This window comes from Monodon monoceros, unplaced genomic scaffold, assembly GCF_005190385.1.
Source record: "Monodon monoceros isolate NGI ecotype Baffin Bay Population unplaced genomic scaffold, NGI_Narwhal_1 Super_Scaffold_2, whole genome shotgun sequence".
In the NCBI taxonomy this organism is placed as follows: Eukaryota; Metazoa; Chordata; class Mammalia; order Artiodactyla; family Monodontidae; genus Monodon; species Monodon monoceros.
The window spans coordinates 59,903,984-59,928,683 of NW_021703776.1; the positions used below are offsets into that span (position 1 = coordinate 59,903,984).

Sequence of the window (24,700 nt, forward strand, 5' to 3'; positions counted from 1 at the left end):
CAGTGGTCTTGAGACCAGCAGCATTGGCATCACGTGGGAGCTTGTTAGAAATGCAGAATCTTGGGCCCCACCCAGACCTACTGAAACAGAATCTGCATTTTAACAAGATCCCCAGGGGATTCATGTTCACATTAAAGTCTGAGAAGCACTGATGGAATCCTCAGATGCTCTGGGAACAGATATGAAAGGTATGTGAAATAAGACCAGTAATGATTCTCCCCTTTCCTACCCTGATTTCTCTACCAAAGAAATGTATCTTTGTTGCAGCCCCGCCCAAGCCTGACATACCAGCCCTGGCTGTGATTTTGGTCCTCAGTTGTGGTCTCTGGCAGGGTCAGGTCACTGAGGGGTGTGGGTTGTCATCTAGAGAATGAGGCAGGTGGAGGGCCTGTGCCCCAGGACAGGGGACCTTCCATAACTGTCTGTTCCCTCATGGACCAAGGGGTAATGGAATTGTCCTGATGTGATCTTGCTGAGTTTGGGCCCCCACTACGACCAGGATGAAGCAGGAGCACAGAGGGCAACAGAGACCTGGGGATGGCCCCTCTGAGAAGTGACAGCCCCTGAAAAATAGTCCTTATGTCCCCACTTCTCCAAAAAGCTGTCGCTGGTCGGTGTTGGGGGGCACACTTGGTCTGTGGCTCCGAAGGGCAGCACTGAGAAAGGTGGCAGCATTGCTGGGGGGTGACATATAAGGAGCCGCTCTCTAACCATAAGAGCTGCCCCACAATGAGCCGATAAGTGGTTCCCAGGGGGAACAGCAGCCACAGAGGGGATCATAGCTCTCTGGCAGGGATGATATTAAGGCGCTTTCTGGGTCTGATATGCAATCTTAGGCAGCCTAAACTATATTTAGCCTCTTTCAGGCCTGGGCCTGGCTTGGACGGAGGCAGGATCGCCATGAGGGGACTGGCTTCCTGAGTTTAAGGCACTGCAGCCCCAAACCCCTCCGGCCCTGGCTCTTCAGAGGTCCCAGTGACGTCAGCCCGGAGAGGGGGTGGCGGGGGAACGAGTCCCGCCTTGTTCAAGCAGTGAGTCCCTGCCAGTCCACTGTGTGCCCACTCTGACAGTAGGGCCAAGGGCTAGGCTGACACTAGCTCCCCGTGTATGACGTTGGGAAAGCCCCTTCAGCCCGTGGCCTCAGTTTGCCTTTGTGCAATAAGGTGTTAGTGACCTGAAGGCCCTCCTATCTTAATGGGCTAATCCTCAGGAGTTCGGAGGTGCCCAGTCCTGATGGGAGGGCCCTGGAGCGGACCGCGCGGGCACCCCGTGAGATGACTTCCTAGGGCTGACAGGCATAGCTGTGAAACAATAGCACAAAGCGGGAGGCGTGTGTGCTGGGATGAGGCTGCCGGTGCTGGGGGGCTGGGGAGTTAGGGACTGGCTGGGCACAGGGGCCAAGGGCAGGGGGCCATGTCATCATTTTCTCATTAGGCAGGACAGCGATCTGCCTGTGTGAGATGATCTTGCTGGCCCTGTGGGCTCCAGGAATGTTGGCTTCACATGAATAGAATCCCCAGACTGGACCACAGAGGGAGGGGTCTCCGGTGGATGGGGAGAAGGGCAGCGGTGCCTACTTCCTCCCACCCTCCTGGACTCACCCCCACCGGCCCAGCCCACAGCATCACAACATCCTAGGAAGCCCAAGAGTGAAAGCGGGGTGCGGGGGGGTCCCACAGTTTTCCTTGCCCATTCCTGCCCTGTGAGGGCCCAGCATCCCCCTCCTGACACCGGCTGGTAGGCTGGCAGACAGCTGGTTCCATTCACCTTTGAAAACTTTCCCGAGCTGCCCGGCACATTGAATCTACTCCCTACCTGGCTGCAAGAGAGCTGGGTCAGACCCAGTCCCCCTCCCCACCCAGGGTGGGCGGTCTCATCTGGAGATGAAGAGAGGCTAGATGTAGTCTTCCCAAGAGAGGACTCACAAAGCCATGGCGTCGCAGAAATGGCCTCCGCCGCGTTCCTCTTGCCCACGGCTCCCCCCCTCCACCATTGAAATTCAGCTTCACGTTAAGGAGCTGAGGGAGGCTCCTGGATTATGGACAGCATGGGTGGCTGCAGCTCTGAGCGCTCAGAGGTGCCAGAGAGACCGTGCAGATGTCCCAGGGCTCAGGGTACAGGCAGCAGAGGCCACGGTGTACATGGCAGAGGGTTTCGGAGGTGCAGGGGTTGTGGCCATGATGCATATCTTTACCCTGTGTGTTTGCATGCATGTGTACATGTGAGGATGTGTGTGCACTTGCAGGTGTATATATTTAGGCATGCACACGTGTTTGCATGAGTGCAACACGTTTTGTGTATGCAAACCGGTGTGTGTGCGTTGCATATATATGCGTGTGTGCCCATGTGGTGTCCATGTATATGTATGTGAGCACATGTGTGTGTGTGTGTGTGCGCGCACACATGCATGCAAGTCCATTCACTGTCAGGAGAGAAGGAAGGGACAATCTGGCCTGTGTGGTGGCACCTGGGCCAGGTGTGACTTGGCAGGGCAGGCAAGAGGGATGAGGGACCCGTGATGAAGGAGGACAGAGCTGGAGACACAGCGCAGCCCAGGAATACACCTTACTTGTCGGAGGGGTCAGTCTGAGCACAGCTGGAGCGTGCACATCTCAGCCCGCCCTGACTACCGCCCTCGGCCGTGGTAGCAGTGGTGATGGCCGTGGTGGTGCTCCAGGCCGCATTTTGATTTTTGTGGGCCCTAGATTCTTTTGTCTTTGTGGGCCCCTTCCTCCATAAAACAATATTAAAGATGAAACTTTACGACTAGGGGGACGTAAAGAAAAAGATATTAATCTTGGTGACGAGGCGAGTGAGAACAATGCAAGCACAGTGAAAGAGGAATTTTCCCTAAAGCCCTGGAACCTGCAGCACCCGAGCAGTCCCACGGTAGGGCCCAGAGGAAGCACAAGGTGGCACCGGGCCGCACCTGCTCCCGCTGCTGGAACCCAGCTGGGGTGTGCTCGCTGGAAACGCCGAAGAGCCTGCGAGGCTCTGGCCCTGAGGTGCGCCCAGCTGTGCCAGCAGTGGGGACCGAAGGAGGCGACGGCACCCTGCCCTGGGGACGAGAGCACGGGGTGGCCAGCCAGAGCAGGGTCTGGCAGCCGGGAGGTTCTCAGGAAGAGGCAGAGCCCTGGGAGATGTAGTGAAGACCAGCAGAGGCAGTGGGAGCCGCAGGTGGGCAGGGAGGCCCTGTGGCCAGATGACACGGGGGCATCCAGGAGAGGGCTGGAGCAGGACAGGGAGCCTAGAGTCCCTGCCTGCGGGACTTGCAGTGCCCACCTGGACACTCTCTCTGGGGACGGTGGCCATAGGTGAGGGCTGGGATGGGACAGGGGCAGGGGAGCATGGAAGGTCCCCCCTGCCCACCGCAAAATACCTTCCAGCTGCCCGGGCACTTTTCTGAGTCCTCACTGGAGCCCGAGGAGTAGGTGGTCTCTTGTCCAGCAGAGAAAGAGGAGGAAGAGGCTGGGCGAGGCTGACAGACCAGGCCTGGGCAGGAACGAGAACACCTGGCTGCACCCTGACCCACCAAAGAACCTCGGGCACGTCACCTCACCTCTATGAGCCTCCGTTTCCCCATGTGCAAAATGAGGGCATCAGATCCCATGCTCTCTGACGCCTTCTCCCAAGTCTTGCTGCTTTATGATCTAACAAGGCAAAGACAGGAGATTTTTGAGGGCCCAGGGCAGGAGAGGGTAGGAGTCTCGGAGAGTCGCGTGGAAGCTGCAGTGACAGCCAGGCCAGGGGAGAGGGGAGCGCCCTGCGTGTGGCCAGGGTGAGGAAAGGCTCCAAACCCTGGTACCCAGTGCGCCGAGGCCGGCTGCAGGTTGAACCCCCTGTCCTGCCTGTCTCCCCTCAAGGGTGAGGTTAGAGGCTTGGGACAAATGCCACCACTAGCATTTTCTGGAAATGAGAGAGGCCCCCCTCCTCTCCTGCAGGGCAGGGCTGGGGAAAACGTGACCTCACTCCTTCTTAGAGGGCCTCCTCCAGTCCCAGCAGAGTTGGGGGTGGGGCAGGGGCAGCCGTGTGTCCTCAAGGTGCCCTTATTCAGGCCTAGGAGCCCCCTGACTCTCCTAGCCAGGCCGGGGGCAGCTTTCCCACCTGCCTCTCAGGCTCATCCTCTGTGGCATCAAGTGGAGGCTATTGCTGGGGAGTTGCTAAAACATCAAGATAGAAAATCCTGCTTGCCAGAAATAGGGTTGACACTGTCCCACCCTGCCGGCCTCCCCACCAAGCCTTGCTATTATTGCTCAGGGCAGGCGGGGGGCGGGGTGGGGCAGGGCAGTGTGAGGAGAAATGAATGGGAGGCAGTAGTTTAGAAAATTACTAAATTGTTCCGCCTCTGGTGAATCACTGGTGGCCCGCTAAATCCTGTTTTGATTTAAGGGGGATCCTGTGACACCTAAATGGCCAGGAGTTAGCTGTCAGACAGGGAGGAATTCACATGCTTTAAGAGGTGGGTACCTCGTCTCCAGGGGGAGTCGGACAGTCAGACAGCAAGATGGTTCCTAGATCAGCCCGCCTGTGCCCAGCCCCGCACTCAGCTCTGCTGGGGGCACGGTGGGTGGGGAAGGAGAAGACCCAGGCCCTCGGGCCCACCCTCAGCCCCTGGGGTCGGGCGGGGACAGCCCAGGCTGGGGTGAGCTCACTGCTGTAGCTGTGGGTGCTGCCATGGAGGAGGGGTCAGAGGAGGCTGGTGCAGCGGGGAAGGAGAAAGAAGAGTGTGCGTGCAAACATCTGGGCACAGTGAGCATGGTGGCACGGGAGCCCGGGCCCTCGTCTGGGGCTGGGAAGGGGTGGTGAGAAGTGTGCCCCAGGGTGGTGAGTGGAGAGCCTTGAGGACACGGCCAAGGAGTTGGAGTCTCCGTTTTGGTTTCTGTGCTCTGGGCCTGGGTCCCGCCTCTGCTCCCCCTCGGTGGGGAATGGCCACACCTCCCAGGAACAGTGACTTCACTCTGGTGCTAAATTCTCGCTTCTGGCGCAGGCCTCCTGGGCAGCGGGGGCAGACAGGCCCCATCCGGGCAGCCTAGATCAAGGTCAGGGTGGGATGGTAGCCAGTGCCCTGTTGAGGGGCAGATCTGGGAGGACCAGAGGGTTTCTCCAGGAGCGGGTGTTCATTGGTTCTTCGCCACCCTCTCCAAGACCTGCAGGGACCTTGGCCTGTATTGCCACCCTCCACCAGTGCTCTCGGCCATGATTCAGAGAAGTCTGATGGAGGGACTTGGGGAAGTTCATCCAAGCTGCTGGTGGTCATGTCCAGTCAGCTGTCGGTGTCTCCTCCTACCTCAAACTCCATCTTGCCGGTGGGCCTCCTGGGGGGAATGAAGTCATTGTTCCCCACAACTCAGACTGTGGGTGGGAAATCCCTGGCGGCCCAGAAGGGAGGGTCCATCCCCTCGGTCCCTCTTCCCTGTGCTGCACGGAAACTTCTGGCCAAGAGAGTGACAGCTGCGGCCACACCCATGGGCGTCCTCTCCCCACATAGCCTGAGGGCCGGATCCTTGGCCAGCATATGAGGCTCTGTGCATCCACCTCTGGACAAGGCTGAGCCTCTCCCGCTGGATCCGGGTGGGGACCGGAACCGAACGGCCCTGGAACAGCCGGCTCTGACTGCAATGCGGGTCTTGTAGACAAGGCAGGAATATGGCACGTCTGGCAAAGCGTTCGCTGAGACCTTTGCTCTGGCAGGGCCAGACAGTGCCCAGGCCCAGTGGCCTCCAGCCCCGCCTCAGGAGCTGGGGAGTGGGGCGGCCCCCCTTCTTTAGCCTGGCTCAAGCCTGTGGGTTCTGGAGGCTGGGCCCACGCCGCTGCCCGTGGGAGGGCCGCAGAGCCTGCTGAATCAGGTCACACTGGAGGGGGAGCTGGGTGGGTGTGGTGCCCTCCACAGGACCCAAGCTCCCCGGCTGGCAGGAGCACAGGGGCGGCTCTGGCCTCTCCTAGCTGCTCCGATGCTCCCTGCCCCACACCGATTACGCGGACGTGGTGAAGATGGTCCTGTCACTCCCACCCCTCACTCATCCTAGTGCCTCCAGGACCAGCTTCCCCTGCCCTTGTCTTTGTCCCTGACCCAGCAGAGCGGGGGTTTCCGTCTGGTACCCGGGTCCATCAAGGCCCTTCCTGATAGGCGAGCAGAGAACCAGACTGGGGTTCCTGAGTTCCCCAGCTCTGCCATTCCTTGGCAAACCGCTTACCCTCCGAGCCTCCCAGGGTTGTGGTGAGGATGGACCCTCAGACAAAGGCTGTTTCCTTCCTTCTTTCCCTGGTTGGCCCGGGTTTGTGGCAGACTAGGGAGGAGGTGGAGGGGTTTGGGGCCTTTTTGGGTCTGGGACTCCCCTTTCCCCATTGAAATGGCCACAGAGGCCCTTTTCCATTATGGGAGATGGTGGGTGAATGAGGTGGGCATTATTCTGGAGATGCCTGCGTTCTGATGGCGCCTCCTGGTGACGGCCGTTCCTTCATCCAAAGGAATGTAGCTATAATGGTGGCATTTAAGGCAGATGCCATGCTGACCTGGGAGAGGGGGCAGGAAATGCAGGGGTTTCGGGGACTGTTGCCCTGAGGACCCTCGTATCATCCTGAGATTAGTGGGTGCCTAATTTGCCTGGGCAAAAGTGCTTTGTCAAAACCCCTGTGTCCCCCGTCTCCTGCCCCACTCCAGACAGACATGGCCATCCAGCAAGTACACGCTCACGCACGCGTGCCCCCCACAGTAATACACTCAGCCACTCACACGGAGCCTGCAGGCTCATGTGCTAGAAGGAGCACTTCAGGAGCACAAGGAGCTGGGCCGCCTCGTTCGTAGCTGTCCCCCAGTGCCCAGAACAGTGTTTGGCCGTGACACGGGCTAAGTAATTATCTGTTGGATGAATTAGTACTTCCCAGGTGACTCTCACCCTCACGCACGGTAGCACGTGATGTGTCCTCTGCAGCCTGGGTCCTGACCTGGCCTGTGGACACTCTCACCGAGCCTGGACACACACAGGCCCACGCAGGCTCCGATTCTTGTCTCTGGGGTGCTGTATCCCAATACCGGCCTGAGTCTAGTGGCCCCTCTGGGACCAGCTCTCCCCCTGCTGCCTTCCTCCGGCCTTCCTGGCTGGATCCCAGCACCTACCACCGTCAGAACTAGTCCCTGCACCGAGCAGAGGGTGTATGTTCCTCGGTGGACAGGGAGCCTGTGGCCTGAAGGGAATGGTCCTGCTCCGGAAGACCCTGCTCTGAGGTGCACCCCAGCCTTGCCCTCCGAGACCGGTCTGAGGGGAAACAAGGCCATCCAGCAAAGCCTCAGAGTGAGGGAATCCCAGCCACGCAATGGAAGCTCTGGTCGGAGGCTCGGAACTGACCAGAGAACCCTTCTTCACGGGGCGTGGTGGCCACCAGGCCATGGGGCCAGGGTCAGGGCGTGAGGAGCCTCTTGGGGCATGGAGAACTGAGCCAGGCCTGCCCAGAGCGAAAGATGCGGAAGAGGCTCCAGGAAGTGTCCTAGTGGGGCCGGCTCCCTCCCTTGGACGGTTAAATAAGGCACCGATGACCTCTGGGCACTGGGCTCTCTGGGCAGGCAGGGCCCGCTAGCCACCATGCTAGCTCCCTGCCTCACATCCACCCTGTCCTGTACTCACAGACACTTAGGTGGACACATCTCCCCCACCCCTAACCCGGTGGGCCTCCTGCCCCCGGCAAACACCAGGCTGATCTCTGGGGGCTCGTCGCCAGGGTGAGGGCAGCCCTGGTGTGCTGCAGCCAGGCAGGACGGAGGTCACTGAGGTCTAGCCTCATCTTCTGCAGATGGTCCCTGGACGCACACAGAGCTCAGAGAAGTCCTTCCCCTCCCTGGGCCTCATCTTCCCACCTGTAAAATGGGGAGAAGCCAGCATTCTGGTGTAGGGCTACGGTAAGGCAGGCAGGGGAGGGAGGAGAGGGCCGGGGAGGCCCCTCCCTCCTGGGCCCAACCTCGCCCAGGACCCCGCCTGGCTCCTCTTCCCACAGAATAATGTGCCTCAGGCTGGTGGCCTGGGGCTCCTGACCGGGCTCCTGGCCCAGGAGTCCAGTTTCTTGCTGAGTTCATGGGCTGCCGCTGGGCCTCTGGCATGGAGACGCACGGGGCACAGGTGGGACTGCAGGGCGGGGTGGCGGACTGCAGAGCAGCCCCTTCCCCTCCCCCTGCTCGGGGTGTCGTCTGCCCCCTGCCCCCCACCTCCGCTCTGCTCACTCATCTTTCTCTTCTGGATCCTTGCCTCTGGGTCCAGTCCTGTGTCCCCTGCGCTCTCTCTCTGTCTCTCTTCCTCCGCCCTGACCCGTCTCCCTGTCTCTGTCTGGGGATCTATCCCTTTCACTTCCACTTTTGCTGATTCGACTTCTCTCTGTCCTTCCTTCTCTCTCTGTCTCTCTTCCTCTCTCTCTCTCTGTCTCCTTTTCTTCTTCCTTTCCCGTCCGTGTCCCTCTGCCTCTCCCTTTCGTGCTCCCTCCTTTTCTCCCCCCTCTCTCCCTCCCAGGCTTTCCAGTCTCCAGGTTAGGCTCTGCCATTCCTTCCGTCTCCCCCGTGTTCTGCCAGCTTGACTGTCTTTGAGAGGAAAGTCCTCACCTGCCCTCATCTTCCCACACTTGCCCCGAAATCATTTGCTCAAATTGCTTCAGAAGCTGGAGGGCTCCCAGCATGGGGGCCTCTCAAATTCTTACTGATCTCAGGCCTGCCCTTGACCACAGAGTGGAGGGTGGTCCACGGACAAGCTCTCTGCACCCTCTGATACCTCTGTGTCCCCATTAACTTTGGCCTGGCCGGTGGGGCTGGGGGCTCTGGGCCATCCCTACAGTGACATCCCGTGGCCAGGTCTGGGCCAGGGGTGAGAGGCCCAGACTGCCCCTGGGGACCCCGGACCTGTGGACTCCAGACTAATGTCACTCTGAGGCGGGATGGGGATGCCAGGCCAGCAGGGTCATGGTGCCCGCCTCCAGGAGGGCAATGTCTACCTGCTGAACCCAGCTGCTCACCCCGCCCCATGCATCCCGAGCGTCTGGACTTGTCCTCGGGCACCCCCTGAGCTTTGCACGCAGGGCGGGGACACCTGGATTTCTCTGGCCCTCTGAGGGGGGCCTACTTGGAGGAATTTCTCAAAGCCTATTAGAGCAGTGGCTGCCTCCTGCCTGCCTCCCCGGGCTGGGCAGGGCTGAGGGCGGAGGAAAAGAGGGAGGGAGGGGATAGAGGAGGAAGGGAAAAGAAGTTGGCAGGCTGACAGCAGAGCTGTGTCTGCATCCATCGCTGAGAGGAGGCCCATGCGGTGTGGGGCGGGCCACGAGCAAGGAGAGGCCTTCCTCCCTTTGTGCTCCCCCCTTCTCCTCCCGCCAGGGTCCTATAAATAGGCCCAGCCCGGGCTGTGGCTCAGCTCTCGGAGGGAGGCGAGCACCAGGCAGCGGTCTCCAGCCAAGCCCCCTGCCAGCATGGCCAGCGAGTTCAGGAAGAAGCTCTTCTGGAGGGCAGTGGTGGCCGAGTTCCTGGCCATGACCCTCTTCATTTTCATCAGCATTGGTTCCGCCCTGGGCTTCCAGTACCCGATAAAGAGCAACCAGACGGCAGGCGCCATCCAGGATAACGTGAAGGTGTCACTGGCCTTTGGGCTGAGCATTGCCACGCTGGCCCAGAGCGTGGGCCACATCAGCGGAGCCCACCTCAACCCGGCTGTCACGCTGGGGATCCTGCTTAGCTGCCAGATGAGTGTCCTCCGGGCTGTCATGTACGTCATGGCCCAGTGCGTGGGGGCCATCGTCGCCACTGCCATCCTCTCGGGCATTACCTCCTCCCTGCCCAACAACTCGCTTGGCCTAAATGCGGTGAGTGGGGTGGCCCCAGGCTCTGGGGCCTCAGTGCTGAGGCGGCGCTGGTCTCGTCCTCCGCCCATTGTGCAGATGGGGACACCGAGGAACAGAGAGGACAAGAGGTTGCTGGAGGTCACGCAGAGTCGGGACTGGAACTCAGCTACGCCTGCGGTCCAGAGCCTGTTTCCTGCCGGGCACTGTGGGGAGCTGAGACCCAGCCTGATGGCCTTGCCAATGTCCCCTGCGGGCCTCTATTGTGGGGAATAAGCACAGGTGGCAGCAGTTCCTCGTCCCTGGGCTGTGGTTCCTCGTACCACCGCTCCCCAGCCCCACCTGTGCAGCATCTCTCTCCCTGTGCAGCCTGGACCCTGGGGACACTCTGCCCGCTGTCCCCAGCCTCCCTGCACCACCTGCCCGGCATGTCCTGCAGCTGGTCACACAGTCCTGTGTGAGCAGGACTCTCCTGGAGGGGGGTCACTCAAGCTTCCAGGCAGCCACCCAGGTCCCCCAAACAAGCTGCCTTCAACGAAAAAGCTCCTCTTGCTCTTCTGGGCCCGGGAATGAGACAAAGATGGGGGGTGAAAACACTTGCTGGAGAGCCTGCAGGCGGCTTTCCTGGATTACAGCAAGGCGGTGGCGGGGGGCGGGAGCCGGAGCGGGGACATCTTGCCTCCTGTCTGGGTCCACTCTTTGTCACCAGACACAGAGAGGTGTGGCGCGTGTATTTGTGTCTGTGAACGGTGTGTGCACGTGGGTGCCGGCATGGGCCTCCAAGTCTGTGGAAGCTCCACTGCTTCTGCAAGTGTGTCTGTGAGCACGTTAGTGCTATGTGAGCGTCCCAGGGGGTGCGTGTGTCCCTGCGTGCGCCCATCGCTCGCGGCTTGAATGGGGCCTGGCCTGGGGGCACTCATGAGAAGCAGACTGGGTAGGAGCTGCAGAAAAGAATTTCTCCCGGGCCGCTTAGCACAGCTAATTGGTCCTTGGCGGCAGCTGCGTGCTGTCGCGGACCTGGGCTTTTCCAGACCCTCAGCCAAGTGCAAACTCAGACCTGGCTTGGGCCACAGCAGGGGGAAATTTGGCCTGAGAGGCTGAGTAAGGCTTGGAGGAGGTCTCAGAGCACCCGAGGGGGTGTTTCCACAGGGAGGGAGAGAGGCAAAGGAGCAGAGAGGAGGAATCAAATCAGGTCGAGACTGGCGGGGCCTGGGCCGGACAGGCCGGCGTGGGAGAGTAAGGGAGCTGGCCAGGGGATCTGCAGAGAGAGCCGTGGGTGATTAGAGAAGCAGCTGCCCTCTTGCTTCCCAGCCAAAGTTCAGACCCTGGTGCTGCAGCGGGGGGAGGCTTGGTGAGGTCTGTGCAGAGGGCAGCTGGCATGACCCTGCCAAGGAGGGATTAGCACTTCTTGTGTCACAGTGACACCTCACCAAGCCCAGGACTGAAGGTTAGCCCTGCGGCCTGGAGTTCAGACTTTAGTCGGGGAAGATGTGGTCACGGTGGATGCAAGGCCCTCCAGGCCTGTCTCTCCAGTGGGGGCAGAGCCGGGTGACTTCGGGGAGTGTGTGCTGGGTAGGGTGGATCACCTTGGGGCTCAGCTGGGCACAATGGGGGTTGGGAATGGGTCCTCCTAGGGGAGGAGTTGAGTCTCCCCAGGCCTTCCGGCCCCCTCTTGACCTTCCCTCTCAAGGGACAGGCGGGACAGGCATCTGCTGGCCGACTTCGCTCTCTCACATGGGCATCCCGGGCAGACTTGAGGAGGGCAAGCACCTACCTCTGTGCCACCTTGATCTGGCCACACGCTGCTTTAGTTAGTGTCCCTTTCCCTCTCAAGGCTCCATTTTCCAAAGTCACCCCAATACCTGAGCTGGATGGGTTGCAGAAGGGGGAGAAAAAGGGGCCCAGCCCTGGGCGGGGAAGCAGGCAAGTTGGGTTCAAGGCCTGGCTACTGCTAACTTGTTGAGTTTTCTTGGAGTTGAGAACGCTGAGGCTCCAAGAGGGGACCTAGGTCTCTTGATATCTCTTGGCCACACCCATAGTACGAACAAGCTTACTTTGTGGACTTGAGTTTATCACTCTTCCCAGGAGGGTCTGGCTAACAGGAGCCCAAGAGGGGCCGTGCTGAACCTAAGGGCACTGAGGGCTGTGGCAGGGGCCCGGGGACCTCCATGGAAGTTTGGGGTCCAGAAACACAAGTCCTGGGCTGAAGAACAGGAAAAGGGTCCAGAGCACTGAACCTGGGATCTGAAGAGACCTGGGAGGTGGCTTCAATACCTCAAGAGGGGCAGAGACCAGCCTACACAGGTGACACACTCTTTCCTCCAGGCTCTGGGGGAGGCTCCCGCAGCCCCTTGAGTCTCGAGCCCCACCCCAGCCCAAACCCATGGTTGGCATGGAGATTTCCAAGGAAAATAGGGAAAGAAGTGACAGGAAGTGGTTGGAATGAGTCAGGGGGTATCCCCCGGGGACATGTTGGGGACAACTTTCTCCTCACTGAGTCAGGGCTCAGGATATGTCCCAGAGGGACCATGGACCTCTGTCCAGCCTGGCGCATCCTGGCTAGTTCTCAGAGCCAAACCCTGATTTTGTTCCTAGAGTGAGAGGCTCAGAGGCAGGGGTTGGTGCCAGGTCTGCCCTGCCCTAGCTCAGCTACTAATAATACCCTGTGTGATTTCATGCAAGCAACCTTGTCTGTGTGGCCCCAGCTCCCATCTGTGGAAAGGGGAGATCGCAAGGTATGGCTGGGCTCTGGGAAGTCGAAGATGCTCCTGCACCTTGGAATCTGGACCATTCGCCAGCTCTTTTCACTCTTCCCCTCTCTGGCTTGCTCACGCTATAAACGTGACTGTCACTGCTGCAGACTGAATGCAGGGCTGAGTCAGCCCAATCCCTGCCCTGGGAAGCCCATGGTCCTGTGCAAGATAAGCCCGGTGCACATCTGTCCGTGATAGGGGGCAGGAGGCCAGTGCGATAAGAGGTATCAGGGCACCTGGGAACTTCTGACTTTGAGCTGTGGTGAGGGCCAGGAGGGCTTCAGGGAGGAGGTGCCATGAGAGCCTGAATGTGAAGACTCTGGGCTGGGGGGAAGGGGCTTCTAGGTAGAGGAGGTCATGTCCTGAGAGTCGTGGGGTGTGGCTGATGGGGGGTCATGGTTGGAAGGCTGGGGCTCTGGAGAGAGGTGAGGGCTCAGGGTTCAGGCCAGTGTCTGCCTGTGTCCAAGAGGGGACTGGATGCCACTCCATCCAGAGCCTCTGATTTCAGCCCCTTCGGGGGCTCAGGAAGAGCGCACACTTCCCTCATTTGGGGGTCTTTCCTCAGCCCCATTGATTCTGGGCCTGACTGCCTGGGGACTGTTTCTACGTGCTGTATCCAGGGCCTGCCTTTAGCCCCAAACTTCCCACTTCCTCAGTGTCCTGGGCCTCAGTTTCCCCAGCCACAGAATGAGAGCACCCCCCTCTCCCTAACCCCCCCTTCCCCATGCCACTGGTTCTTCCAGAGTTGAGGGCCCTCGGCCTCCCCGAGAGCTGGGGGTGGGGGCTGGGGGAAAGGGAAGCCAGTTTTCCGACGGCCCTGCCCAGGGAGGGGGCTGGGGGCTGGGTGGTGATGCCACTGATGGGACATATAATTACTGTCTCCAGCCAGAACCAGATGAGGGGGAGGGCACAGAGCGAGGCAGGAGCTTTGTGGTGGAGACTTCCCTTACCACGGAAAATTCTTAGGCTCTTTCCCCCATGAGAGCCCTCGGAGCAGCCCTGCCCGCCCCATGTTGCCCACGCTGACGCCTGGCCCTAGCCAGGGCTCGCTGTGGGAATCTTCACGTGAAGGGGCCACGTTCTGAGAGGGGACGTGGCCCGCCGGGGTCCCTCGGTCTAAGGGGACTTGCCTTGACTCCCCCGTCCCCCGGTCACAGCCTCCCCTCACATCTGGAGCCTTTAGCTCACTGCAGGACAATCCCATGCTGTCTCCCCCCAACCTGATCTCAGGCCCAAGTAGTGGTCCCCACTTTCTCTAGGGCCCCGCCCAGCAGGGGTGCCTTTACTCTTACCCATCAGGGCTTTCCCCAGGCAGGTCAAACACGCCCCCTGCCTCGCCTTGAAGACTGGTTTGGGCAAGCTTTCCTGGGGGCACAGGGAGCCCTTGGTGCTTGCTGGCAGAGCCCCCCTGGGGGGCCATGGTCCTTGCCCTCTGGAAGCACCGACGGGTCTGGGGTCTCCTGAATGGGCGTGGGTTGAGCCCACATACCTGCAGGTAGGGGCAAGGAAACGTCCTGGCCAGGGTCCCCTCAGCCAGAGCCTCTCTCTGGGGTCCAGAGGGGCTCCTTACCCACGGTGGTGCCCAGGGCGTAAGTGAGGGGCTGTCTTTACACAACCAAGGAGCTACAGTCCAGCGGGCAAACACACCCTGAGGCTGGAAAACCTCAACTCAAAAGAGGGTAGAAAAGGCTGGGAAATGCCCATTCCAATGAGCACTTCCTTTCGGTGCCTGAAATCCCACCATCAGGACAACCAGAGGCAGGTGTCTGCTCAGGGTAAAGAAAGACGCTTTTTTCAAAAAACTGGGGAAGGGCAGCCTCCAAGTCAGTAAGCTCCCTGTCATCAGGGCTATGCAAGGGGGGTCTGTCAGGCAGCCGGCTGCTCTGGGGTGTGTGTCTGTGGAGGGCATCGGGCGGTTACAGGTGGTTGGGAGGTCCTATAACAGGCTCCATGCCATATGGAGACCAGCGGTTCAGATGGCCTTGTGGGAATCCTGCACTCAGGATCCTGGCCCGGAGGGTGACCGCAGGTCTTGGGGGCCGGGGTCCCACGTCAGGTGGGGAGGAATCCTGGACAAGGTCTGGGGCCTCTATTTTACAGGTAAGGAAACTGCGGCCCACAGAGACATGGAGACGTGCCTAGGTTGCACAGCAGATGACGGCAGGCAGGACCCCCGGCCTCCTGCCGCCAGCCCTTGATTATCTCTGCTGCTCCAAATTGCAGACATTTACGCTGCACCCGTACACACACGTGCACTCACACACGCAATGGTACATGGCACAGGGGCACACACACATGGGCATGAAGCACACTCTCAAGCCTGGGTGGTCCCACTCAGGCCCTGGGACCCTAGGAGGGTACGGGGAGGGTGGTCCTCAGTGGAACCTCTTCCTTTCCCGGGCAGGAGGGCAGGGCTGCCCTGAAGTGAGGAAGGGAAGGAGGAAGCCATTGCTTTGTATATTGTTTCTTGTCAGGAAGATGAAATGGCTTCTGGGAGCAAAGAGCACTTTGAGACCTGCCTCTCTTTTACTCAAGGGGGCTTCCTTCCCTTCTCCTCCATCCCCAGCCAGTAGTGGCACTTGTGTGTGGGAGTGCAACACACAGGGACAGGGTGACACACTCAGAAATGCATCAGACACACAAGATGAACATCTAGGGCCACACAGAGAGCCCTGCCCCAGCCTCCGCAAAGTCCCCGCTCCGTAAGAGATGGCACCCTGCGTGATAAGGATTTTCAGAGACAGTTAAGATGCATCCGGCCAATACATGGTTAGTGTGTCTGAATGTCCCACGTGGGCTGAAAAAGAGGGTATATTCTCAAATATGGAGGTGCAGGGCTTACACATTTCCCTTAAATCCAGCTTGTTAATTGTGTGGTTCAAATCTTCCCTGTTCAGGCTTTTTATATTTTTTGACTCTTCATTCCATCAGTTTCTAAGAGGGGGTTGTTAAACCCTCTCACTCTGGTAGTGGACTGATCATTTTCTTCTTGTAATTCTGTCCGTTTTTGTGTCAGATATTTTTAGCTTGTATTGTTTAGTGCGTACAGGTTGAGAAAGTTTGTAACTCTTGGATAGACTTTTTGTTTACTTATTGTCTAATAAACCTCTTAATGTCTAATGAAAAAGAAAAGGAAAGAGTCACACCTGGACACATGTGGTCCCCCACAGGTACCAATCTACAAAGACACAGGCCCCCCAAGCCCTGGATCCTCAGAGGCACATGCGTGCCGGAACAGTCACGGAGGGGTGACGTTGGGGGGCTCACCGAGGCCCCCCTCACTGGGAGTGCTGAGTGCTAGAGGCAGTGGGTGTGGGGGGCAGCCCTCAATGTCTTCCCTCCCCTGTTCTTTGAGAGTGGATGCCCAGAGCCACAGCCGGACCTGGCCCTGGGACCTGCTGTTCCCCAAGGGTGGGACGCCGTGGTGCCCAGGCCAAGCTGGGGCCCTGGCCCTTAGAAGCTACCTTGGTCATACTGCCCATGGGCAGTGGGGAGGGTTTGAGGCCCATTCCTGGAGAGGTCAGCCTTGTGCCACCCCGGTGCCTGGGACACCCTGGCAGCTACAGAGCATATTCTGCCAGCTCCTCAGGCCAAGCTGGGAATCGTCAGAACCCTTAGCCCAACCTGTGGGTAGCCAGCACCTTGGCCTGTGAGTTTGGGTGGCACAGACCCCCGGAGCAAGGATTCTGACTTTGCTGTCTCCTTCCTGGGCCTTGGCCTCCTTGTCTGTCATCTCACAGAGTCTTGAGCAGGCTGCCCTGCAAGGTCCACAGAGACCAATGACTGGCCTGTGGTCTCCCAGTTAGAAAGCAAATGAACCAGCCCTGCCGAGCTCCAGAGGGCTTCCCTGGCTGCTTCTAGAGAGGGTGGAAGTCCTAGAAAATTAGCATCGTCTGCTACTTCTGTCACCACACAGCGAGCGTCCCCTTTGAGGTCTGGGCGGGGAGATGAGAAGGTGTCCCCATTCTGTCCCCACCGAGCTCCCAGGCCAGGGTGTCTGAGGCACCAACACAGGAGGCAGAAAGGTTACTTCTCTGCAAGATATGCAGGCCGTTCAGTGAGGGCTCGGCAGAGTGGCAGCAGAGGTGAATTCTAGCCAGGGACCCGAGAAAACTTCTTGGTGCTACTGGAGTCTGAACTGGGCCTTGAGAGCGGGCTTCAATGGGTTTGATACAAAAATGGAGAGCCTGCATCTTTCGGATGCTTTAACTAAATGTGTGGAGATTTCTGGTTTTTAGACTTGTGTTCAGAAAATTGATTGTTACTTTTTTTGAGGTGGGGGGCAACTTCATCAGTGAAATATAAGACCTGGACTGGGCAAAACTACCTGGGGATGTGCAAACATTTTTTTTTCAATAACAAGTAACCACAAGTGGGATTAGCCCTATGTAAGCAATTGTGTCAAATTTAATAGGTTGTAAACGGGAACATAGGGTCTGAATTTTTACTTGCTCTTTTCTGGACATCAACTTTCAACAGACCTTTAACTATCCTTTCCGATTTTGAGTTATCAATTTTTTTTTTTCAGATGTAAGTAACACAAGTGCTTTGGCAGTTGAAAGGGAGGAGGTCATAGACATGGAAACAATCAGGGGAACCTTCCTGCTGCTGGTGGTAGTGGTAACGGGTTTGGGGAGAGGAAGGTTACTAACCCATGTGGTTCTGGGCTGTCAGGTTCTAAGGGCTCTGGGCAGCTAGGAAAGGGTACATCCTAGGGTTCCCAGGGCAGGTGTCACTTCCCGTGGACGGGTCATGGCACCAGGCCCCCTGCCCTGCTCACTTTGCATGAAAAGTGGTGCGCTTGGGCAGAGCAGGGGCTGGGATGCTCAGACCTGGTTAAGAATCGGGGCAGGAGGTGAGCTTGCAGAGACCACGTGTGTGAGAAGAGTGCGGTGGGGATGGAGAGTATGACGCAGGAGCCGCTTAGAGCAATGGCTCCATTAATCAGTGTGGAAGGGCTGGTTTCAGGACTCCTGGCAGCTAGCAATCATGCGGACCCTGGAGAGCAAAGGAGAGAGCGTGGGGAGGAACCCTGAGCTTCCTGAGCGCTCAGACGTGGAGGGTTACAGCAGGTGTGAGTGTGATGGGCATTGGTACAAGCTGCCCGGCCTCACCAGCCTCGCCTCCATGGAGCCTGTCCCGGCTCCAGGCGGGCCTCACTCCCATCTCCACACTCCTGGGCAGCAGAGCCTCTCCCCTTCTGCCTGCTACCGCCCCCAATCCTGGGGATGAGATGAGAAAGAGCCCGAACAGAGCCACAACAACCACTCTGATCCCTTCTGCCTCTGCAGCCCTTCTCAAATGCCCCAAGACTGTCCCCACAGCCTTAGAACCTCTGGCCTCTCTGGAGAATGGAAAGGGAAAATTAGATCTATTTTACAGATGGGGAAACTGAGGACCAGAGAGGGCGGAGACCATAGTCATGGTGCCAGCAAGTGGGAGAGCAAGGACCTGAATTCAGGGTTTCTGCCTCCACAGCCCCACGTTGGGGTGTGAAGAAAACTGGGTATTGCCTGGAGGGCTGGCTGAGCTGAGGGGCTGCGGCCCTGGGGTCGGCCAGGAAAGGCCCAGAGCTGGGGCTGCAACACAGGGGAGGGGATGTGAGTCACTTTCCCCGTGACCCAGGGCTGCAGACAAAGGCGGGAAGAGAATTGTTCTTTTGGATGGCCTCAGGGTGGGGCTGAGAAAAGCTCTGGATGGTGGTGGAGTGCCCTCCACCTAGGACTCTGCAAAATGCCCTGTGGCCTGGGAGACAGCCCCATTCCCCTACCCTCCGGATGAGACTTCAAGTTCAGTCTTATTTGGACACACCAGCCTGGGAGAAGGCAGCCTGTGCTGACGAGGCCCAGCTCCCCTGTGTGGGCATATCTGGCCCCTGGGACCCTCACGTGCGGGAAGGTGCAGGGGCTCCGTGGGGAGGGATCTCCCTGGTGCAGCTGCAGAGGGAGGGCTCGGGTGACCTCACGGCAGCTCCCATTCCCTTCTTGTTCCATGAGTCATGTTTCTAAAAGTGGCCCAGCAGCAAGTGGGAGCCAGACGGTGGTGGTGCAGCCAGCGTGGCCAAAGAGAGGGAGGGGCGCTGGGCCAGGAGGGACAGGGAGGGGGCAGATAGGGAGGGCAGGGCTCAGAGGAAATGGGAGACAGACACTGGACCAGGGGAGAGACAGACAGAGGTGGGGCGGGAGACAGAGGGTGGGGGTGCAAGGGACGCAGGCTCAAGGGCGAGAAGGGCACGGGGGGCTGTGGCCAGCTAACTGAGGAAGACCCTCCGCATCCTTGGGGATCAGAGACACAGCAGATGTTGGGGGAGGATGTTCAAGTCTTTTGGAGGAAGAAGCAATGCTCAAGCTGGGCCCTGCCACCCGTTTTCTTCTCTTCTTTAATTGTCCCTGAATGTCCCTAACCATCTCCTCCCAGGTCTAGGGCTCACCTGTTGCCTATGGCCTTGGTACCCCCAAGGGTACCCCGGCCTGGATGTAGCTGGATGCAGAAGCCCCGCCCCCCAGCAACCCCAGGCCTGTCTGGAGTGCCGCAGTGTTTTGGCCAAGCTGGCGCTTCCTCAACAGGTGTGGGAGGGGACACGGTCCACTCATGGCTGTATGTGCTTGAGTGTGGCCTTGCCCGGGGCTGATGCGAAGCGCTCTGAAGGCACTGAGGGTGTGGCCCTGGGGGCCCGGGCCTGGGGGCCCTGGGACGCAGTTCTTACTGCCCCTCTCCCCTACAGCTGGCCCCCGGCGTGAACTCGGGCCAGGGGCTGGGCATTGAGATCATCGGGACCCTGCAGCTGGTGCTATGCGTGCTGGCCACCACGGACCGGAGGCGCCGGGACCTCGGGGGCTCGGCCCCGCTCGCCATCGGCCTCTCTGTGGCCCTGGGGCACCTGCTGGCCGTGAGTGGGGGCCCTTCCCAGGTGGCGGTGGAGGTGGGGAGGGCGGAGCCAGGCTGTTGTGGTGTCCTGTCAGGACAGTGGGTGGGACTCCGACAGGGCTCATGCTGTGGGGTGGGGGGACCGCCTGCCTGGGAGAGGAAAGTGCAGGGACCTCCTGACCATCTTTCTGGGTCTGAATGTCACTTGTCTGTTTCCTTTCCGGTCCTCTCTCTCCATGTCACCCTCTCTCTCCCTCTCCCTCTGTCTCTGTTTCTGTATCTCCTCCCCTGTTGCCCCTGCCCCTTCCCCCTCACAGATCGACTACACAGGCTGCAGTATTAACCCAGCCCGGTCCTTCGGCCCTGCGGTGATCACGCACAACTTCCAGGACCACTGGGTAAGGGGTCGCAGGGCTGCCCCGTGGAGGTGGGTGGGAGGTTTTGCTGCCTTATGGAAGACCCACCCCCATCCTGTGACATTATCTCCCATCACAGAGGCTCTGGGAGATGGCCAGGGCGGAGGAAATAGGGCAGCTGAGACCTGAGATAAAAGGGCCAGTGGGCTCACGCCTCAGGTGGCGTAGGCCAGCCTCCCGTCCCAGCTCAGACCTGCCCCATGTCATCCCAGTGCCTCTTGGTGCCTGTGATTCCTGAGCTGGGAGGTGTGGGTGTGGGAGTGCCTGCTTCCCGCCCAGGACAAAGGTCTCGGCACCTGTAAGCTGAGCACGACACAGAGTCAGTGCCCAAGGGATTTAGCTGTTCCCACTGTTGCTGTTTCTTTTCCAGGCCACTTTTTTTTTTTTTTTTTTTTTTGTGGTATGCAGGCCTCTCACTGTTGTGGCCTTTCCCACTGCGGAGCACAGGCTCTGGACGCGCAGGCCCAGAGGCCATGGCTCACGGGCCCAGCCGCTCCGCGGCATGTGGGATCTTCCCGGACCGGGTCACGAACCCGTGTCCCCTGCATCGGCAGGCAGACTCTCAACCACTGCGCCACAGGGAAGCCCTCCAGGCCACTTTTGATCAAACCAGACTATCTCTGGGGGCTTTTCAAAGCTGGGGAGGGTGGGGCAGTGGCCACCCTCAAGAAGGGGCTGGTCTGACCACGCCAGGCATGCTGAGCTGGGTCGCACCGAGGCAGGGAGACATCCACTACCAGAGTCCTGCCTTGGGCCAGTCTTTGGGGGGCAAAGGAATGGGGATGCTGGGGTTCAGGCACGGGTGGGAGGGAAGCCAGGCGGTGGCGTGGTGGAGCAGGGGTCTCAGGGTAAGCAGTTCCCATCAGACGCCCTCTGAGCACGTCTGCTCTTTTCCTAGATTTTCTGGGTGGGGCCGTTCATCGGAGGAGCCCTGGCCGTGCTCATCTACGACTTCATCCTGGCCCCGCGGAGCAGCGACCTCACAGACCGCGTGAAGGTGTGGACCAGCGGTCAGGTGGAGGAGTACGACTTGGATGCTGACGACATCAATTCCAGGGTGGAGATGAAGCCCAAATAAGGGGGCCTGGCCCAGGCATCCATGTGGGGGGTGGGCAGGGGTGGGTGTAGGGAGGGGAGGGATGAAATCCGTATTGTAGACACTCTGACAAGCTGGCTCAGTCACTCCCCAAAGATCCGCAGGACCTGCATAGTCAAGCCTGATTTGGGGCTGTTTCTATCACCTTCTTTCTCTTTCTCTGTTTCCTGGCCTCAGGGCTTCCTGGGGACCAAGATTTTCCAATCACCCACTCCCTTGAAGTCACAGAGGAGGTGAAAGAGAGGGACCCACCTTGCTAAGTTGTCCCCTCAGAGTGTGATGGGAGGTGTGCCAGAAAGTCCCCCTCATCCCAAAGTTGCTCACCAACTCACCTGCTGCAGGTGCCTGGGGCTCCACTGTGATTGCTTTGTGCCTTTGGGCATGGCCCTCTTTCCTGTAAAGCGCACTTGTCCCCAAGGATGCTCTGATGGGGAAAAGATCCCAGCAGGTGCCGTGGTAGGGGCAAGTGGCAGACAAGCCTCGACCTTGCGACCTGGCTCACTTCCAGGGCCCCCCCTAGATGTGCTGCATGACCTTGAGAAGGTCTCAATCTTGGGGCCCCAGTGACCCCATCTGTAAAGTTGCAGGGACAGGGAAAGCGATATGGGCCTGAGGCCCCTCTCTAGGATTCTGTAAGTGTAGACACACTGCAGGTTCTGGAAGATGTGGTCTGGACCAGCGCTGCTTCTTCCACTTGCCAAGTGTGTAGTTGTACCTACACATCTATGTGAACACGTGTACATAGGCATACATGTTTCAAAGCAAAGAGCAGCAGACCATCCAGCCACTGGAAGTTCCTGTTCCTGGGGGAAGCAGGTCCGATAGTGGCTCCACTGGACAGAGGCTGCTCTTGTAGAATGAAGGTCATTTAGAGGGCGAGGGAGGAACGCCCATGTTCCTTCACTGAGTTGTAGTTGATCTTTTCCACCTATCACTGCATCACCCCCATCATTATTTGGTTCTTCGCTTTCTCCTGCCAGTGCAGACACAGGTCACCATTATGCAGGTGTGTTTAGTCATCTGAAGCTTGTCATTTTATCTGAAGCTTATCAAGCCTGAGGACACACGACCGTGATTCGGATCAGCCCTCGGAGGCAGATGCCCTTGTTGGACACTTGGGGGTGCTTCTAAGCCCCCAGCTGATCCCAAGGGGGGAGGAAGAGCAGATCCCCCTCTTATTCCTGAGCTCCTGTTTGGAGGCATTTGGGGCAGCTGGGTGACCTGTACAGGCTGCCCAGGTCATAGTCTTCCCTCCTCTTTTATCTGGAGGGGAGAGTTGGTCTTGACGTGAGGAAGTAGCTATGGCTGCAGCCCAAGGACAATTCAGAGCACAGTCTGTTTGGGGGCAGCTATCTACACAGTCCATTCAATTCCACCAGGGTCAGAGCAGGTCTCCCTATGTGCCTGTGGCCATGATGGTGACAGAAACTGAGAGACACAATACACAGGTATCTAGGAGCAGCAGGACGACCCATCATGATATCCGCACACTCCCTTCTCCATTTCCTAGCAAAAACTTCTAGCCCATTTAACAGATAAACTGAGGCCCAAGGACCCACAGCTAGATAATGATTTGGCCAGGCCTAACAGCCAGGACCATGTCTCTGGCTACTCCCTGGACTGTGAGACTGGTCCCTCTCAGTCCCAGCTTCTGCATTTCTGCTTGGGCAATGGCCAGGGGCCGGGAGGGGTGAGGGTTGTGCTGGAGGGGGGAGGGGTGCAGACCCTTCCTGTCCTGCTCTGACTGCTGCACACCAGAACCCTGCATCTGTCTGCTCTGCATATATATCTCTTTGGATTTGGAATTTCATTATATGTTAAGAAAATAAACAGTAATATAAGTCATCCAAGCTCTCTGGAATGAAGTTTTCCTTCTTTTGCCACCATGTTCCCACTAGGGATCTCTGGGTCTGAGAGCTTGGGCCCACTCCTAGGGACCCAGTCTGAGGGGGAACCACTGCCTGCCCTCCTGCCTCCAGGATCCCTGGTCTCAGGGAGTGGACACAGCCCCACCCAGAACTCCATCTGAGAGACACAGGGTCTTGCCCCTAATTTTTGATTCTGATCTGTGAAAGGGATGGGGGAAAGCAGGAATGAAGTGTGACAGCCCGTGGTTCCCCTCTGATCCCTAAGAACAGAGCCCAGGGACTTCCCAGGTGACCCTCCCTCTGACCTTCCTCACATTTGTGACCCACCTACACCTGGGCTGGGCACTGGGGCCCACAGGCTTGCCCAGGGAGCTCAGCCCCAGCGGTGGGTATGGAGAGAGACTTGCCCGCCAGAGTGAGGTTAGTGCCAGGCGCAGGGGAGGCTTAGCTGGCTGGGGAAGGATGACCTGCAGTAGCTAAGAGGGGAAAAGCCACTTAGTCCCTTGAGGCCTTGCGGGGCTAAGGGCTCCTCCTCTCTGAAATCATGAGCCACATTCAGTGAGTTTGTGCATTTTCCCGTGGAGGATCTGTGGCTTTTGTCAGACTCCTAAGAGAGGTCAGAGTGGGTTGACCTCTGCCCCCAGGGTGACAGGAAGCCTGGAAAGGACCCCTCTGTCTGTTCCTGACTTTCCACCTGTCCCCCATGTAGCCCAAGGCCAGTGTGGGCTGAAAGGTTCCATCTAGGCCTGTTCAGCTTACAAAACCCCTTCCCACCCATGGCCGCCCCCAGTGTCGGGGGCTCAGCAGGCATGGGCATCCTCACTTGATGGAGGGGAGTGGATACTCAGGCACATGTCCCAGTAATAGGACAAATCTTTGCCAAGCTGACATTTGGACCCAGGCCCTTGACACTCCCCCTGACATGCACACACACTTTGGGCTAGTTTCTCAAAACAGGGACAACTATACTGGGAAACCTAGTGCCCAATAACAGGAGGCCCAGAGTCTGGGAGGTTCCGAGAACCATCAACCTGGATATTTCACTGGGCCACGTGGACAGGCATTGCCATGAGCGTGGGCTGAGCAGTTCAGGGGTGACTGGGAAGGTCCTGGCATCACAACTCTGCTACTAAGAGATGCACAGTTCCCACCTCCCTCTGGTGGGGGGCTTTGCTGATGGTGATACAAGGGCGGCTTGGCCTGTGGAGGCCAAGGCTCAGTGCTGTTGGAGCAGGCTTTCTTATTCCAGCGTGAACTGGGCCACTGTGAGTGGCACCTGGGCCCTCAGTCCATGCAAACTGCCTCTGCACCTCCCAGGCTGAGGACAGGCTGCTATGAATGGGGGGGTGCTGGCCAAGCTATGGAAACAGGGTCCAGTCTAGCCTGCGGCAGCCCACCTGTGCAAGTGTTCCGAGGCTCTCTCTCACAGCCCTTCTTGACTTGTCTCCTTACCTTGTCCCATCCTCCCTGGCGTGAAACCCTCTCAGAACCCATAAGGGCCCCTGGCCACCCCCACCTCAACCCTTGCTCTTCCTTTGGTATCCTCTGGCCATTCCAGGGCAGAGCCTTTCTTAGTGATTGTTTTGTTTTAACTTCTAGAATCCTAGTGCCAAGATACACAGCCTGAAGAAGAGGTCGAGGAACTTCCCTGGGACTTCACATACAAGCTTTCTAATCCTTATAACATCCTTGGAAGGTAGAGATGACAACCTCTATTGTAGAGGACACCGAGGTCCCTGAAGAGGAAATGATTTGCCCAAAGCCACACAGTGCGCTGGTGGCAAAACTGGGATTTTGAACTTGCTCTGTCTGGCTTCAAAGACTGGGCTCTTTCCACTATGTGGTGCGGGCCCATTTTGTCAAGACTCCCACTAAGTTTAGCTCTGGTCCAGCTAG

At 58.6% G+C, this 24,700-nt stretch overlaps 1 protein-coding gene across 1 annotated transcript; it reads left to right on the forward strand.

Annotated features, from left to right (window-relative positions):
- The first annotated feature begins 9,218 nt into the window (after positions 1 to 9,218).
- On the forward strand, positions 9,219 to 22,779 carry AQP1 (aquaporin 1 (Colton blood group)). The gene is made up of 4 exons (XM_029233198.1): positions 9,219 to 9,828; positions 19,282 to 19,446; positions 19,742 to 19,822; positions 20,739 to 22,779. Exons 1-4 carry the CDS (start codon positions 9,439 to 9,441, stop codon positions 20,916 to 20,918), a joined length of 816 nt encoding a protein of 271 aa, XP_029089031.1. The 5' UTR covers positions 9,219 to 9,438; the 3' UTR covers positions 20,919 to 22,779.
- Positions 22,780 to 24,700: the final 1,921 nt, after the last annotated feature.

Bases quoted from the DNA above. Each gene is read 5' to 3' on its own strand.
- AQP1 (XM_029233198.1), top strand. From the start codon at position 9,439: ATGGCCAGCGAGTTCAGGAAGAAGCTCTTCTGGAGGGCAGTGGTGGCC. The intron at 9,829-19,281 runs GTGAGTGGGGTG...TCTCCCCTACAG, and splicing joins ACTCGCTTGGCCTAAATGCG to CTGGCCCCCGGCGTGAACTC. The intron at 19,447-19,741 runs GTGAGTGGGGGC...TCCCCCTCACAG, and splicing joins CCCTGGGGCACCTGCTGGCC to ATCGACTACACAGGCTGCAG.